The sequence below is a fragment of the Oreochromis niloticus genome, linkage group LG1 (assembly GCF_001858045.2).
Source record: "Oreochromis niloticus isolate F11D_XX linkage group LG1, O_niloticus_UMD_NMBU, whole genome shotgun sequence".
Classification (NCBI taxonomy): domain Eukaryota; kingdom Metazoa; phylum Chordata; class Actinopteri; order Cichliformes; family Cichlidae; genus Oreochromis; species Oreochromis niloticus.
Genome location: NC_031965.2, coordinates 9324073 through 9339429, shown reverse-complemented (window position 1 = coordinate 9339429; position 15357 = coordinate 9324073). Strand labels below are relative to the sequence as shown.

At 38.0% G+C, this 15357-nt stretch overlaps 1 protein-coding gene across 2 annotated transcripts; it reads right to left on the bottom strand.

Moving 5' to 3' along the window:
- Positions 1–2721: 2721 nt before the first annotated feature.
- On the bottom strand, positions 2722–11306 carry slc35c1 (solute carrier family 35 member C1). Of its 2 annotated transcripts, none has more exons than XM_019350473.2 (2): positions 10730–11306; positions 2722–4459 (listed from the first exon to the last, which is right to left on the bottom strand). In XM_019350473.2, the coding sequence occupies exons 1-2, from the start codon at positions 11208–11210 to the stop codon at positions 3879–3881; spliced, it is 1062 nt and encodes a 353-aa protein (XP_019206018.1). In that variant the 5' UTR covers positions 11211–11306; the 3' UTR covers positions 2722–3878. The 2 variants fall into 2 exon arrangements, with proteins under 2 accessions (XP_019206018.1, XP_019205989.1); XM_019350444.2 differs by lacking the exon at positions 10730–11306 and adding an exon at positions 6064–6732.
- Positions 11307–15357: the final 4051 nt, after the last annotated feature.

The window sequence follows — 15357 nt, the reverse complement described above, 5'->3', positions numbered from 1 at the left end:
GGATCCTACAGAATACTAATTCATATGAAATCATTCAGTGCCAAATATAAGAGGACATCTGGGTTAAGGACAACAAACACATGTGGCAATGCAGCGGTGGGCCAAAAGTGGTCTCACCAGTGGTAAAGCAAAATGCAAAGCTGGCCATGATGCATCTAATCTAAAACACCTGGTCAAAAAAAAATTGCTGAGGAGTTTAACGTATTTGATAGCCTGAAAATCAAATTAATAACAATGCATGCTTTGATGATCCCCGTTCGGAAATTCCTCTTTGTATTTAACCCATTCACTCAGTGAGGCAGTGGGCAGCCACCAATCTAGAGCCAGGGGAGTGTGGGGACGGTGCCTTGCTGGGGAGTGCCTCAGGGTGGCCATTTGGTGGATTCGAGCCCCCGACCTTCCGGTTACGGGGGCACAACGCTACCACTCTACCTACTGAGCTATCCCCCACATGCGGTGCCTTCCAGCTAACTTTAGCATGTCTGTCAGACATATAGCAAGTTGAACTGACAGGATGATAACAAAAGTTTACTGAGAAATCTCTTTCAGCTAATTGAGCTTAGCTAAGCTAAGCTAACCGAAACTGAACTTTTTCCATTTTATTAGTTGACGTTTTAACTTAGCATTTTTACACTGGCTGCGAAGGGTGACTGTAACTCAGAAGCTAGAGCAGATTACCTACTTATCAAAAGGTTGGCGGTTTGATCCCTGTCTGCTCCAGTCTGCATGCTAAATATCCTTTGCAAGATATTACATACGTACATAGGGAAGGCACAGGGAAAAAGTGTTTGCATGAATGGGTGAATGAGGCAAGTTGTGTAAAGTTGCTTTGAGTCCTACAAGTTGAGAAGTGCTCATTAAGCACCAGTGCATTTACCATTTCACTAAATTTATTATAAGCACGCCGTTCAAAATAAACAAACACATTAGGTAGGATAGTATGTTAGTGTGTAACCATCTTACTATAAAAATTGTAGTGTATGAATGTATGCCTTTACCTTAAAGCTTGACATAAACTTATTTACATAGTAACTGGAAACTCTTCTTATCCCTACACCGCAACCTTCCACAGCGTTTAAGTCATTGTGGCATTTGTCCACCTGACCTGGAGTTACATTTCTCAGACAGGCACATTAAGTTACATAGAAGGTTACTGCATAAAATGGGGTTCCGGTTATGCCATAAGTTACAACCTATATTTGACACACAAGTATAATTCACACTCCTCTTAAACACATTAATCAGTCTACAGGAAATTACTGTATAAACAGCTGGAGTACCGTGATTATCAACATCTACATAGCTTTAGGGAATTGTAGCTTAAAATAAGAACAAATATGTTTTTATTATTCATTTTTGGGTGTTTGTAAACAATCATTTCTCTATCTGACTATATGCTGTAATGATAAAAAGAATAACATCATAAATTAACTCACATGTCTGTGTTTTAACACCTTAGCAATGCAAACAAGCAATGTAGGCCTGAGAAAAAAAAGTAACCAATAATAGTACATTACTTTTTAATACTGCACTATGCAAACACTGTGACTGTGATTTCAACATCACAGGTATTGTCAGACAGTGACCAAGGCAGCTGAAGGGTATGCTACATGGGAGGTTGAACACAGCCAGGCTTTCTTTGGCTTGACAAAACCTAAATCCACAGCCGGCAATATCATGACAGTGATTATCAACTTTCTCCATTAAGCTGGGCCCTCTGCTTTAGGCTCTGTGTGTGCTCACATTAAACGGGGTGTTTCACGTGCCACATTACTCTTTGTGAAAATAACCCTGCGCCCGCCAGTGACTCCTTTTACTATCAGATGTTTTGATGATGATAAAATTGTGATAAAAATCTATAAAGAACAGAACAAATAAAAAAGTAAATCCAACTCTGCTGTAACTAAGAGATTAATGCATAAAATTGTTAATCTTGAGATTTGCCACGCAGAGTGATGAAATTAACATTTTATTTCAAGCTAATATATTTATTTAATGCTGAGTGCACTGTTGGTGCTGCTGTTTATTTTTAACGTGATAGCTGCACTTTAGAGTTCTGAATCTTTAAAGTGGGTACATTTAAATAATAATGGCTACTCATTGTGTTCAGTTTTAACTGTCCCATAGTCTAATAAAGGCGATGTGAAAATCGCTTTAGTTTCTCAGCAGATCAAAGGAAAATGTGTTTCAGGTGAACAGATATTCTAAATTAGGGACAAGTACAAAAAAAATCTGTATTTTGTGCATCATCCCAGCTGGGTTTCATCCATGATGTTAGTAAAAACTTTCACATATAAAGCATTCTGGTCCAGCAGAGAGTCTGTATAACGCAACATGCTGTAAATAAAAGAATCAGTGAAAGCTCAAAACTCTTAAACTCGATGGGAGCAAGTCATGTTATGTACTCAGCACACGTTACCATGGTGATTTTTCCTGGTAAAAAGAGAGCCACTTTGATAGAAGAAGGTAGAAGAAAACTGACTTTAAGCTTCACATTGCTTTATAGCACACATCTTTGGTATTGTGTTTAGAGAAGTTTCAATCAGGAAATATACTTATTTTGTAAGAAAAAAAAAACTAATTTGTTATTTTAAAATTAGTAAAGTACTGAAAAAAGGTTATCAAGAGATACTAGAGAACTCTGTAGATAAACAAATATACTGAAATATTGAGAAAAATGACTGAAGTTCATCATAAACAATAATAATAAGGAAACATTGTTTTACAAGAGTCATTTCTTAGCTTTTATTTATTCATATCAAATAGCTTTATGTTTCAGGGCAACTTCTCCATGTCCCAAGCATCAGCCACATCAACAATTGTAATACATTTATCTGCGTAAAAATGACTGAGTTTCTTTTCCATGTCCCATATGAGCTACTGACATGACAACCAGGTTTATTTATCCCACAGGGAAGTGAAAGGAAAATGAGGAAAATGAGGCTCGCCTTAAACATTTTCTTAACAAGTGTCACACAGGAAATGATGTCAAAACTCAAACTTCACTACATTTGCTCTGGACTTTTGATCTACGATGCATTTCTAACTGAAACACAGACTGTGCATATTGCGTCCGTTTAGCTGTATGTTGTGGAGTGACGGAAAATATGTGTATAAAAACTATGCATTTGTCAACTGTAAATCAAAAGAATGTATGTGAAAACTATCATTTCATTAGCAAAGACACCATAAAGTACAATCTTTCATAAGAAAAATGCCTCATTCTGTTAAACTTAAATGCTTCAATGTTTTAACATCACCTCAAAGAGCAAGATTACAAATTATACCTCACCAAAAACCTTTTCATGTAGCTTCTTTTGAATAAACAGCCTCTCGTCACATACATTAGTGTAAGAAGCAAAACCAGGTGAAGTTATACAAGTAAACTGTGGCATATGAAAATACATATGCACATATTCACACAGATCGCTTCCTGATCTGCTTCATATTTGTTTGGAAACGCGATTATGAAATGAATATATCCAATGACAGTATGTACTTTCAATTTCCAGTCTTATTTAGTTCAAAAGCAAGTAGTTAATGGTGTACAGTTCAAAACTGTAACAGTCTAAAACATTCAAGGACTGCTTTCCTTAATTATAAAAAGGCCTATAGTAGATCAATCACAGTTACACAAGGTTTCTGATTGCCTTTCCCCCTCACATCTTCAATAAACCTCAACACATTACAAATTCCCCTCACCTTTCTACATTTGCCACATAAAAAAAAAACAACAACAACAAAAAAAAAACCCCACACAAAACAAAATAATAATCATAATTAACTTACTTTCCTTTTTCCGCTGGAATAAAAGTTACTTCATTTGCACTGTCATAACATTCTCAGCCCACATAGATACAACCCAAAAGTTTATTAACTTACACCCCTTGGTCTTCTTTATCCCCTGAAAGCAATTTTTCCTTGGCTGAATCCTGAGTGACTGTGCTGGGACTCTTCTTCATTTCTAGACTTTTTACCCAAGTGTAGGCAGATGAACCACCAAGAACCAACATGTTACTGGTCCACCACAGCAGGGTCTTAGTGGAAGAGTTGTACACTACTGCAATGACAGTCTGTGCACAGGCCTTTGCAGTCCCTGAAACATTATGTGTGAGCGGGCTTGTATATTTGATCTGGAGCCCTGTAACATAGCCTATGGCAAAACCAAACACTCCTCCGAGAGTCATCATTCCCCAAAAGCTGATGTCAGTGAGGCGGCTGAACTTGACGAGCTGGCCCAACTCTCCAAACACAAGGATGAGAGGGAGGAAGAGGACGCAGGCGTTGATGTTGTTATAGTAGGACAGTTTCCAGATGTTTCCATCCAGGGCAGGCATTACCTTCTTAGTATAGATGGCATTGAGAGAGACGCAGGCGCTAGCCAGCACCCCAAAAAATACACCTGTCCAGGAGAGATGCCCTGACATGCCTTCCTGGTCCACGCCAAGCCAGAATCCACCTGGAAAGCACAATATACAATCAAACATTTTAAACACTGAAATATCTAGTATTTTATTTTTAAGCTGCACCCATTTAATGTAATGCTATCCAGTCACTGTAATGCTGCGTGTGGCAAGAAAACACCTCAAAACAATGTGACAAAGGATGGAAACTGCAAAGTCTTAGGGTGATGTTAAGTGCTGCAATGATGTTTATGAATGTAAACATACACAAGTTAGTGTGTATGCAATGCCTAAGTGCATGGGAAGTGTATGAATGTATGCATGCGGTCAGCATGTCAGTTAGCCTGTATGGGGGAGGATGAGCAGAGCCAATGAGAGGTTCTGGCAAGGCTGTTTCATGGTGCCTTAAGTCCAGCCTGCTCAGGTGTGCTGCATAAACTAGGTCATCTCCACCCACCAGTTTCCTGGAAGTGATTAGAAAGAGAAAGCCAACATGGAAAGTGAGCCCTGTGGCTGTCACATGTGGTACAGCTCTGCACACACACGCAGTTCGTGTCAGGAAACAGGGACACACCAGGGAGTTTATTTCCCACTTCCAGGTTATTGTAGACACTGAGTTTCTGTGACAACCTGACCTACTTCTAAGGTGCATGAAAAAAAGGAAAAGAGAGAGAGACAAAAAGAGTGTAATCTGACAAGGCTGAAACTCCACGACAATGGACATTTCTAGGCTATCCCAGTATGGAAACAATTTGAGTAGTACAGTATTAAGACTATAACTTTTTTTCTCCCTCAAATTTGATGCAATTCTCTAAAATCAAGTATTACCCAGGGTTTATTTACAGCATAGAAATGGAAAAACTCTTATTGGCCAGCAAACCTTCAGAGTTATATTTCATATTTTCTTCTTTTCATATAGTACAGTGCAAAAGTCTCAAACAACCACTTAATTATTCATTATGTAAGCGAAATGTAAGTAGGTGCAGACATGCACCCATTTGACATGTGCAAATACAGACAGAAATACAGCGTATAAGGCGAAAGGAGAATTTGCAAAAAATTTCAGTATGGGTCACCTGCTCAAACAGGCGTGCTATAGCAGCACTGACAAATCATAATGTGTCAGTGAGCTTTAAAGAGGAACGGAAAAAAAGCTGCCTGTCAGCAACTAGCGAGTAGTGGCAAATGCTTTGTATTTCTGAGATGTGACGAGGTACGATAGACGTACAGTGCAGCAGTTAGCCATGAAATTAACGTAAATTCTTCAGGTTCTCCACTCACAGCACCTTCTTCCTGTTTTTACTTTTGTTGCTCCCGCCTCATAAACGTTTGGCCAATAAGCGGGCTGAAAATTGTCACCTGGTTTGTAGTGACGCATTTTGGTTCGCTTGGCGTTTACAAATTCATGGACTGATTCAGACCAGAGTAAACGAACTATAACTTAGAAACGCTCTAGTTTAAAAAAAAAAATATTATTATTCTGCACAACTGAGTGTTACAACTGTCATCGTTTCCACCACTGTTGGTTTCACTTAACTTTCTGAAAGGAGGAACTGAGTGCAGAATATTTACAACCAGTGACCAATTATCATATGCAAATCATTATGAGGAACAGAGTAAACGCAGTAAAGTAAAGAGTAAAGTGTCAGAATAAACGCACCTAATATGATTCCACAGCACGCCAGAGCTCTGAAAGACGTGGTTTGTTTCAGGATAACGTACGATAACAGCACATTGAAAACCGTGCTCAGAGAGCGGCCAACCGTGTAGAAAGCCACCCCGAGATGTTTCAGGCACAAGTTGTTGAAAGTGATCATGCCGATGAACACGATGGACAGCGGAAGGACCTCCCGGGACAGCTTCACGTCAAACCTGACCGAGGGGAAGTCGATGAGTCGTGGGCACATTTTTGATAGCAGCTGCATGAGCCAGCAAAGTGCAACAGTGACCACACACTGATAAAAAGTGACGAACAACGGCGCGTCCAAGTCTTTGTTGTCCAGCAGGTGATTATTGAGGAACACCATCGTTATCGAGACAAACCAGTATAGCGCAACCACAGCTGCTATTCTCACTGCTCGGAATACGAAAGTCTCTTCAGGTTCGTCCCGGTCCATCGTTTCAGAACCGCTCAAAGCCATCCTCAAGATGCTGGAGCGCTTCAGCTGTGTCCTGTTCATAAGTGCAGATGAAGAACACGCACCTAAGTAAAAGCTGGGACATTTACATGAGCTAATACGCCGCTCAAGACCAGCAAACTGACTGTATGAAAAAGCCAAACATGACTGCCGTTCGGTCAGCGCCGTCAACAAACAGACTTCCGATCTGACTTTTTCAACATAAAAGCCCAATTCAAGCCTGACCGAAATCGTTTTCCAAACTACTGTACACAGTACGCGGAGTTTACAGCGACTGGAATTAGTTTAAATACCCGTGTAAGGTCTCTTGCTCGTAAAGAACAATTAACACAAGCTACACAAAAACAATCACAATTTGAGCAAACGCCTCTAAGTATTTCAGTGTTGAAGCACTTTAAAAACCTATTTGACAGGCATCCCAATGACATATCACTGCAAATCAGAATTGTCAATGACATTCTGATCAAGCATTGTTCTCAAATACGGTAGTTATTTTTCACCAATTAAAGGTCCTGATGAGTTAAAAGCGTCAGATTTAACATCAAAACATAAAGCCACAAAATAACTAAATAAATACTTGCTTTTTTTACTCCTCGTTTTCAGATCAAAATAATTACATGACATATTCCCATAAAAAAGGCTTTGCAAACAGATTTTATGCTGTACTCTGCTTTAACAGGCTAATTGCTAATCTTTGGCTGTTTCTGCTGTTAAAAAGTGAAAAGACATCTGATGGTCATTCAACAATTTTTAATATTATATTCTCTTCTTTCATTAAGTGTACTTTTACTTTGAAAGGCTTTAGCTCTAACCGGAAGACTCATTAAGCGCTACAACTTCCTTGTTCGAACGACCTCTATTTAATTTAAAGACATATGCCCTGTTTGCCCCTGTTTGTTTTCTGTTGTTTTCGATTAAACTGGGGCTTATTCCATATATATGCTAGTACTTTCCAATGATCAAAATGTTATTACACAAAAATTCTGTGTTTTTTTTTGTTTTTGTTTTGTTTGTTTTTTTGCATTAAAAATCCAACACATTTCGTATCATATCATATTCTTACACAGGAATTACATTCTTCAAAGCCAACCATTTTGGATAGTTTATATATTTTTTTAAACAAAAGTGCAGGAATTACTTTACCAGAAATTGGATTCCACAAAAAGACATGCCAGAATACAAATATATAACTGATCTTCATTTTTGATAAATGTCTGCAACTGTTTTTAAATCTTAGTAAGACCATTCATTATTTTAAAATTAATTACATCCATAACTCCCTTTTCTACAGATTTTGCCATATATCGTTTGGCAGTGAGATACTGCTCATTGTTTCAAATCAAATTATAAAGAATTAGAATTATAAAGAACTCCACCTCAAGGGAAAAGGCTATAGCAAAACTGACTTTTTATTCTGATGTCAGCATTGTTAATATGGAAATAGTTTAGTATATTTACATTTTTGTGTCATTATGAAGTCATATAATGTTGTTTTGAAAAAAATTTTTTTTAAAGAGCTCAAACAAAGAATGTTCTTATGTCACCCAATGATTATAATATATTGATTTAAAGTTTGGCGATAATCAAATGGAAACTTAAGCCTTATCCTACTTCATGTGACCTTTGACATTTTACCTACGACCTTGAAGCATTAGATACTCAAATGGTGTATTTGATTATCTTTACCCATATGATTGGAGCAGAACTGGCTGAAATTTTTGGCTTCCACAAGCTCTAAGAGTTTAAAGATACATTCATATAGTATGCAATTTTGCTAAACTTTATGACATCAATCTGACATCATCAGGCAATATACTGCAAAAAAATATAGTGTGTTGCAAAGCTGACTCCCTGGCCTTTCATAAGATATATTACTTGATATGGTTTCTTAAACTTTGTTTTCCAAGGTTAACTTTGACCTTGCTAACAATGAAGTTCAAGGTCAAAGGTTTAACCAGTCTAGGTAATTATGTCCCCCAAGGGCTAGTTTATTGTTGTGGAGTTTGAATATCATCCATAAAAAATTTGGGGTAATAGAAAGTTTTTTTTTAACTGATTTTTAATTTGACCCCAACCAGTTGCAGCAGATGGCCGCCCCTCCCTGACCCTGGTTCTTCCTGCTAAAAGGTAGTTTTCCCTTCCCATTGTCACCAAAGCGCTTGATCATGGGGTTCATATGATTGCTGAGTTTTCTCTGTTTTCCTTGTGTTAGTGTAGGGGCTTCATCATATAATATAAAGTGCCTTGAGGCAACTGTTTTGATTTGGTGCTCTATAAATTAAATTAGCTTGAGCTGTTATTATTATTTGCGATCGCACAAAATTTGAATATGTCATCTTGAAAACTGTGAATGCTAGACTGCTATCAAACAGACAAAAGGAACAGATTACATATTCCTTCCCTTCAGTGCGAAAAATATGTTTGGTACACAACCAAAAATAAATTCTTTATTTACAATTTCGATTGGGTCTAATCCATGAAAACTGTCTGATTTTAGGGTTAAGATGTCTCCAGACATCAATTAGAGACTTACCAGACCGGTTGTACAAGATAATTTGTACACTTGAGTCTCAACCGCCTGATCCTGTCAGACTGGAATAGTGTCTCCAGCCAACGAGAACACCTGACCTTGAAAATATTTGAATCCGGGAAATGAAGATCCTGAACACTTCCAAAAATTATCAAATGTTAATCTTTTTTAATAATGTTTATTCTAAACACCATCTGCTGGAATAAAAATAAGCTACTAGTATTGGACCTGTTTGAATTTTAGAGATTAAGAGAAGAGTTTGAAGAGATGAAGTTCAGTCATGTAGTGACTGTTGTTGCTTATCTGTATGAGGCTTATTCTGAAACAGATCATGTAAATGGATGTTAGAAGACAGCCAATAATATTCAAAGCAGGGAGGTGTTCTTTAGATCTAAAAACAATATTTATATAATAGTAATATAGTAATAGTGAATAGTAATAGTCAGCAAATGTTAAAAGTCTGTTGATTATTCAGTATTTACTTCACTATAGCGGTGCACACTTCTTAACACTTTCTAAGGATGCTAGTATACCCGCTGCATTGATCGCTTCGCTCGCTGCTGCAATGTCATCACACAGCCATTTCTATTTTTACCTGCTCCAGTATTCTCCTGAATAATAGGTGTCGCCACTCAGACAATACCACCACATAAGTGCTGATATACTAAGAGAAGAACTCAAGAAGAAGCACACTTTGCAGGTCTGTGGTGGGTTTTTGTGTTTTTTTTTTCTTTTTCCGTGCAAATCCTCTAGTTTTCAAACAGTTGCACCATCTCCCTCTGTCTATCTGTATATTCCTGAGCTTTTGTACTGGAATATCATTAAAATAGCTGGAAAATCTGTTTTCAACCCAAAAGGTTAATTCTGTTCATCTGGACATTCATCCAAGTGAGGACAGAACGTTTCCCCCACTGAAAACTCTACGTTCAGATGAACTTACATGGATGATTGAGCATGCATGCAATGTTTCTAAGTGCTTTTACAATTCTGTAAATTAAATTTAAAATTTAAAATTAGGAATCATCACTCCATGTGACCTGTTGTCACTGATTTTCAGTCCAGGTCTTGCATAATTTGGCGTACTAGAGCCTTTTTACCGCATTACCCTTCCTCATGAATGGCTTGTTGCCATTCAGCGAGATAGTTTTCTGATGAGGATCAGCACATGTGTAGAGCAATCACATGCAGGGCCTGATATAGGTAGCTAATAAACAAAAACTGCTTTCTTCTGAAAGTGGTCAGGTACAAGGACTGGACTGAAAATGAGTGAAAAAGCATCCAATGTCTAAAGAAAGACTTTGAAAGACTATCAGAAAGCCTGGAGAACTATTGCTCAAGAGCACTTAAAAAATACAAGAAAATCTGGCTTCTTTGAAAGGAAAATTTAAAGAAGACTTAAGATTTATGCTTCAGTGATTTAAAGCGGAATGTTATTCGACTGGAATGGCAACCATTCATTTATCACGCTTTGCTTCAGGTGTAACACTGAGGTCCAACTGATTTACAACTGTCATTTTTTCCACCACCTTTGCTGTTATTTAACTTTGTAAAGGAAGAACTGAGTGCAGCTTTATTTACATCTACGGACGAATTACAGCCCCCCTCCCCATATCAATAGCATGCAAATCATTACGAGGGAAATGACAGAGTAAACCCACCTAATATGATTCCACAGCAAGCCAGAGCTCTGAAAGACGTGGTTTGTTTCAGGATAACGTACGATAACAGCACATTGAAAACCGTGCTTAGAGAGCGGCCGATCGTGTAGAAAGCCACCCCGAGATGTTTCAGGCACAAGTTGTTGAAAGTGATCATGCCGATGAAGACGATGGACAGCGGCAGGACCTCCCGGGAGGTCTTCAGTTCAAACCTGACCGAGGGGAAGTCGATGATTTGCGGGCACATTTTTGACAGCAGCTGCATGAGCCAGCAAAGTGCAACAGTGACCACACACTGATAAAAAGTGACGAACAACGGCGCGTCCAAGTCTTTGTTGTCCAGCAGGTGATTATTGAGGAACACCATCGTTATCGAGACAAACCAGTATAGCGCAACCACAGCTGCTATTCTCACTGCTCGGAATACGAAAGTCTCTTCAGGTTCGTCCCGGTCCATCGTTTCGGAACCGCTCAAAGCCATCCCCAGGACAGGTAGCGTTTAAGAGATTAACCTGTACAGAGGCTTCGACACGTCTGTCGATACATCCAGGAAGTTTTTTTTAATGAAGTGGCTTGTTTCCTTACAGCTGAGTGACGTCACTGAAAACGCCTGAAACCTGGTGCAGGAAGTGGTTCGAGTGTTTTATGATTAATGAACATATGTAAAGGCCAACGGATGCCCTCAAACTCGTGTGCGTGTTAATGTTCGTGTTGAAGTTTGGAAGAGCTTGTTTTTTGGGGGATCTGCTGTATGCCTAAACTTTAAGGTGAACGCTCCCATAAAATATTACACCTGTAAACAAAGAAACGTTTTACTATATGTTGTCTGCCAATTAACTAAGGTCTAAGGTACAACAACAACACCTGAAATATCATCTAGGTAAAGGTGCATATATCTAAGCCTCTACCGGCTTGCTGGAAGTCAAAGCACAGAGGAAAATAAAAAGTTATTTCTTAATAAAAATGAATGTCTTCCCAGTATTCATAAGTGAAGTCAATTTATTTATAAGCACTTTTAAAAGTAACAAGGGTGGACCTGTGCTGCACAACTAAAAGGAATAAAACAGAGGAGTAATCACATAAAGGGCAGGGAGAAAAGATGTGTCCACAAGCTCTTTTAAAGATGCTGGGTGTTGGTGAGACCCAGCTTATAGATCAGGGATGTCAAACTCATTTTGCATCGAGGGTCACCTGCACTTCATTTTGATCCTAAGTGGGCCAGACAAGTGAAATTCTACTTTTTGTCAGTGTTAAGACATTTAACTAAACAATTAGTCCCTGAGGTATGGTAATGTAAGATGAAGAAGTGCAATTTCAACAGCACATCTCAGTTTTTCTACATGATAAATCTGTAAAATTGCAGCAAAAGCTCCGGTTGCTCACTACCCAGATTGTCCCTTATTTCTAAAGCATGGGGTTTTTTTGATTCACAGAAAAATTTCTCTTTCTAAACCAAAAATTTCTATAGTAGTAGACATTAAAAACAGGACATTTTTTCATCATTGAGTTTTTTATTACTTAGCTACTTTGGTGTAGTATGAATTCAAAACTTATAAATATACAGTTAAAAGTCTAAAAATGCATCCCCTCCATGTTTTTCAAAGCCAAACTGGAGTCTTTGCCTGGCCAATTCTGGGACCGGGCCTGATATTTGACACCTCTGTTATAGATCATGCTTAATGATATAGGCCTGGCTCTATAAGCACAATCACTGTCACACCTTTTAAAAGCAGTGCAACAGTTACAGTAAGTATCCTGTGTCCTATTAGAGTGATTAAACATTGATAGAAAACAGATTGAAAATAACATTTTTTAATAACATTGATAGACCTTTATTAGCATTACCCACACATTAATCAAATTCAATAAAAAGTGATTAGATGAATGAATGAACCACAAAAAATCAAATTAAGGTGTTTTAATTCCTGTTCTTGGCAGTTTTGTTTAACTTTTGTTTAAATTTAAGCATGTAACAATTTCATTAATAAAGATTGTGAAACTTAAGTTAGACTTTCTAACTGATCCGGCTCGTCTTTGTAGCTTTCTAGAAATTGTACTTATTGGGCTACATGCTTATTTATTACATAGGCTATACAGTACATCAAAATAAAATTTGGTGGAAAGTGCAGGAATAAATGGCAACAGAACAGTGACCCATGTAGATCCATGACTGCATTAAATCTTGTCCTGTACCCGGCATTCAGTATTTACTAATGACTGTTTAGGTCTTGTAGCATAACAACGTCCATCAATAATTTTCTTTTCTGCAGTCTGATATTGGTTGAAATATTGATTGAGTCAGTTTATAAAATACGACACAAAACATGTGTTAAATAGCCAATAATCAGATCAAAATTGATAGATACAGAGGGTGTTTGATGGCCATGTGCTGATTGCAAAGACCTGATTAAAAGACCAGCACAGGAGCCATTATGGTGCAATAAAAGCAGAAGCTCTGAGGCCAGGGCTGGTTAAGTTTAAAAACTGAAATAAGTACTGTCAGCATACTGTCTCGCAAATGAATATTTCATCTATATTTTTATAGTGCTTTTTATAGGTTTTATTCCTGCTGCTTAATAGTAACAAACCAAAAGAACTCAAATTGCACTTTTTGTTTATTTCAGTTTCATTCTGTGCCATCAACCTTTAGGCGGCGCATAGGGTGTCATATTTTGTATTAATGTTACCATAAAATATAGTAAATAACTTTTAAAAGGTGCAGTTGACAAGTGAAACTCCAAAGATTTCAGTTTTGGGCTAAGCCCCCAATGTTTCCTACCAACGCCCCTGTTTTCAGTTGTGTCCTGTTTGTGAATGCAAAGAAAGAACATCAACCTGAGTAAAAGCTGGAACATTTACATGAGCTAACATGCAGCTCAAGCCCAGCAAACTGATTGTATGAAAAAGCTGAACATAACTACTGCAGATCTGACTTTTTCAATTCAGCCTAATGAAAAGCTTTGAACAAAGACGCAATTACAGAACACACAACTTTATAGTATTCTGTGAATACTGCTAGTGTTGCTCCCCAAGAAAACAAAATCAGGGTATTAAAAAAAGAAAAGAAAGAAAAGAGAAAAGTGTTATTTTTTTTTTTGAAGAAAGGTAAGCAGGTGTGCAGACGACAACTAGAGATTAAGAATGGTTTAGCTTTGAGCAGTTGTAAAAGGCACTGAGCCAGTGTCAGATCAGTGACAGTATATCTAGATGACCTAGCACAACACCTTGACACACCAATGCCCCCGGACACATGTGGCCCTTAATTTTAAAAACAGCCAGAGAGTGTGAAGCAGCAGTGGGTACCTCTGCAAAAGAGCTGCAAGATATGAGCTCATATAATGGCAACCAAAGGTTTTTCCAGGCAATCATTTGCATCGATGACAGTTTCATCTGAAAACTGAGCAACACTAATGTTAAGTAGTGTTAGGCTTTACTTCAGCCAATTTTGGACCAGTAGTTTCCAACCAGGGTGCCTTGAGGTAAGCATTTTGAGGAAGCCTGTGCATTTCAGGCTGATGACATTGCATTTTAAAATGCTTCAATAACACTGCTTCTTAATTTAAAAAAGATGATGCATTTATTTAGCTTTTGCTAGTGATGATACATCATTAGCCAGCACACCAACATGCCTGTGTATAATGTCATGAATGTTTTCACGGATTACAAAACCACCCAGTATATCCACAAGACCGTTAGACTGCTGTATAATATTTCAGAACATCAAAGAAACACTAACAGAAAATGGTTATACCATTTTATGTCATTGCACATGCAGTATCATTAACCCCTTGTAATCTAATATGTTTTAATATGCTGCTATTAGTCCTATTCAACCGAGGTGCTATAATTATGGTGTTACAGTTTCATACACACAAATACATGTGGCCATTTACTTAAAACTTTCACAGTTATCAATGCAATTACATTATTTACCATTATTATAGGATGCCTGATGATCTGGTTTGACCTCTGTTGTGCTGTGGCACCCTACAGACTGAGAACAGCAAGATGCTGTTAGCAGGTTGAGAGGCTAATACCAGTCCTGCATGCTTCTTAGAGAGGGTCTGTCAGTGTAGCAGATAGTGAGCAAAAAGATGTAATACAGCATGATGGAAGTGAAGAGAGATGTGAAAATGAAGACTGCCCTGAGGCTGATGGGAAGGAAGAGGCGAGGGCAGAGCGTGTTAGAAAAGTGATACAAAGCTAAGATTGCATTTTTAGGCTTTTTTTATACCATGGGAATCATAAATACTTCAACAAAATGAAGCAAATGATGCACTCTTAAGCTTGATACTCGAAGCAAAACTCACTTAACCGTGAAGTAATTGTAGACTACGACATGCTGAAAAATCTGGGTCGAAATGTGAAATTTAAAAATGCACACACTCCTGGATAACAAGGGCAGCTCTGGCTCAGGAGAAAGAGTGTGCTGTCTGTCAATCTGAAGCTCGGTGGAACCGCCGCTCTGCCCCATTTTAGGAGTCAAATGCTCAGGTGTTGGTTTTGAAATACTACTTCTGTCGTTTTTAAATTTTAAATCTACAGGATATTTGACTGCATTCCATATCAGTATAGATAGGCACATATACTAGATCTTGTTTTGCTCTAAACAGGACAAGAAAAACCCG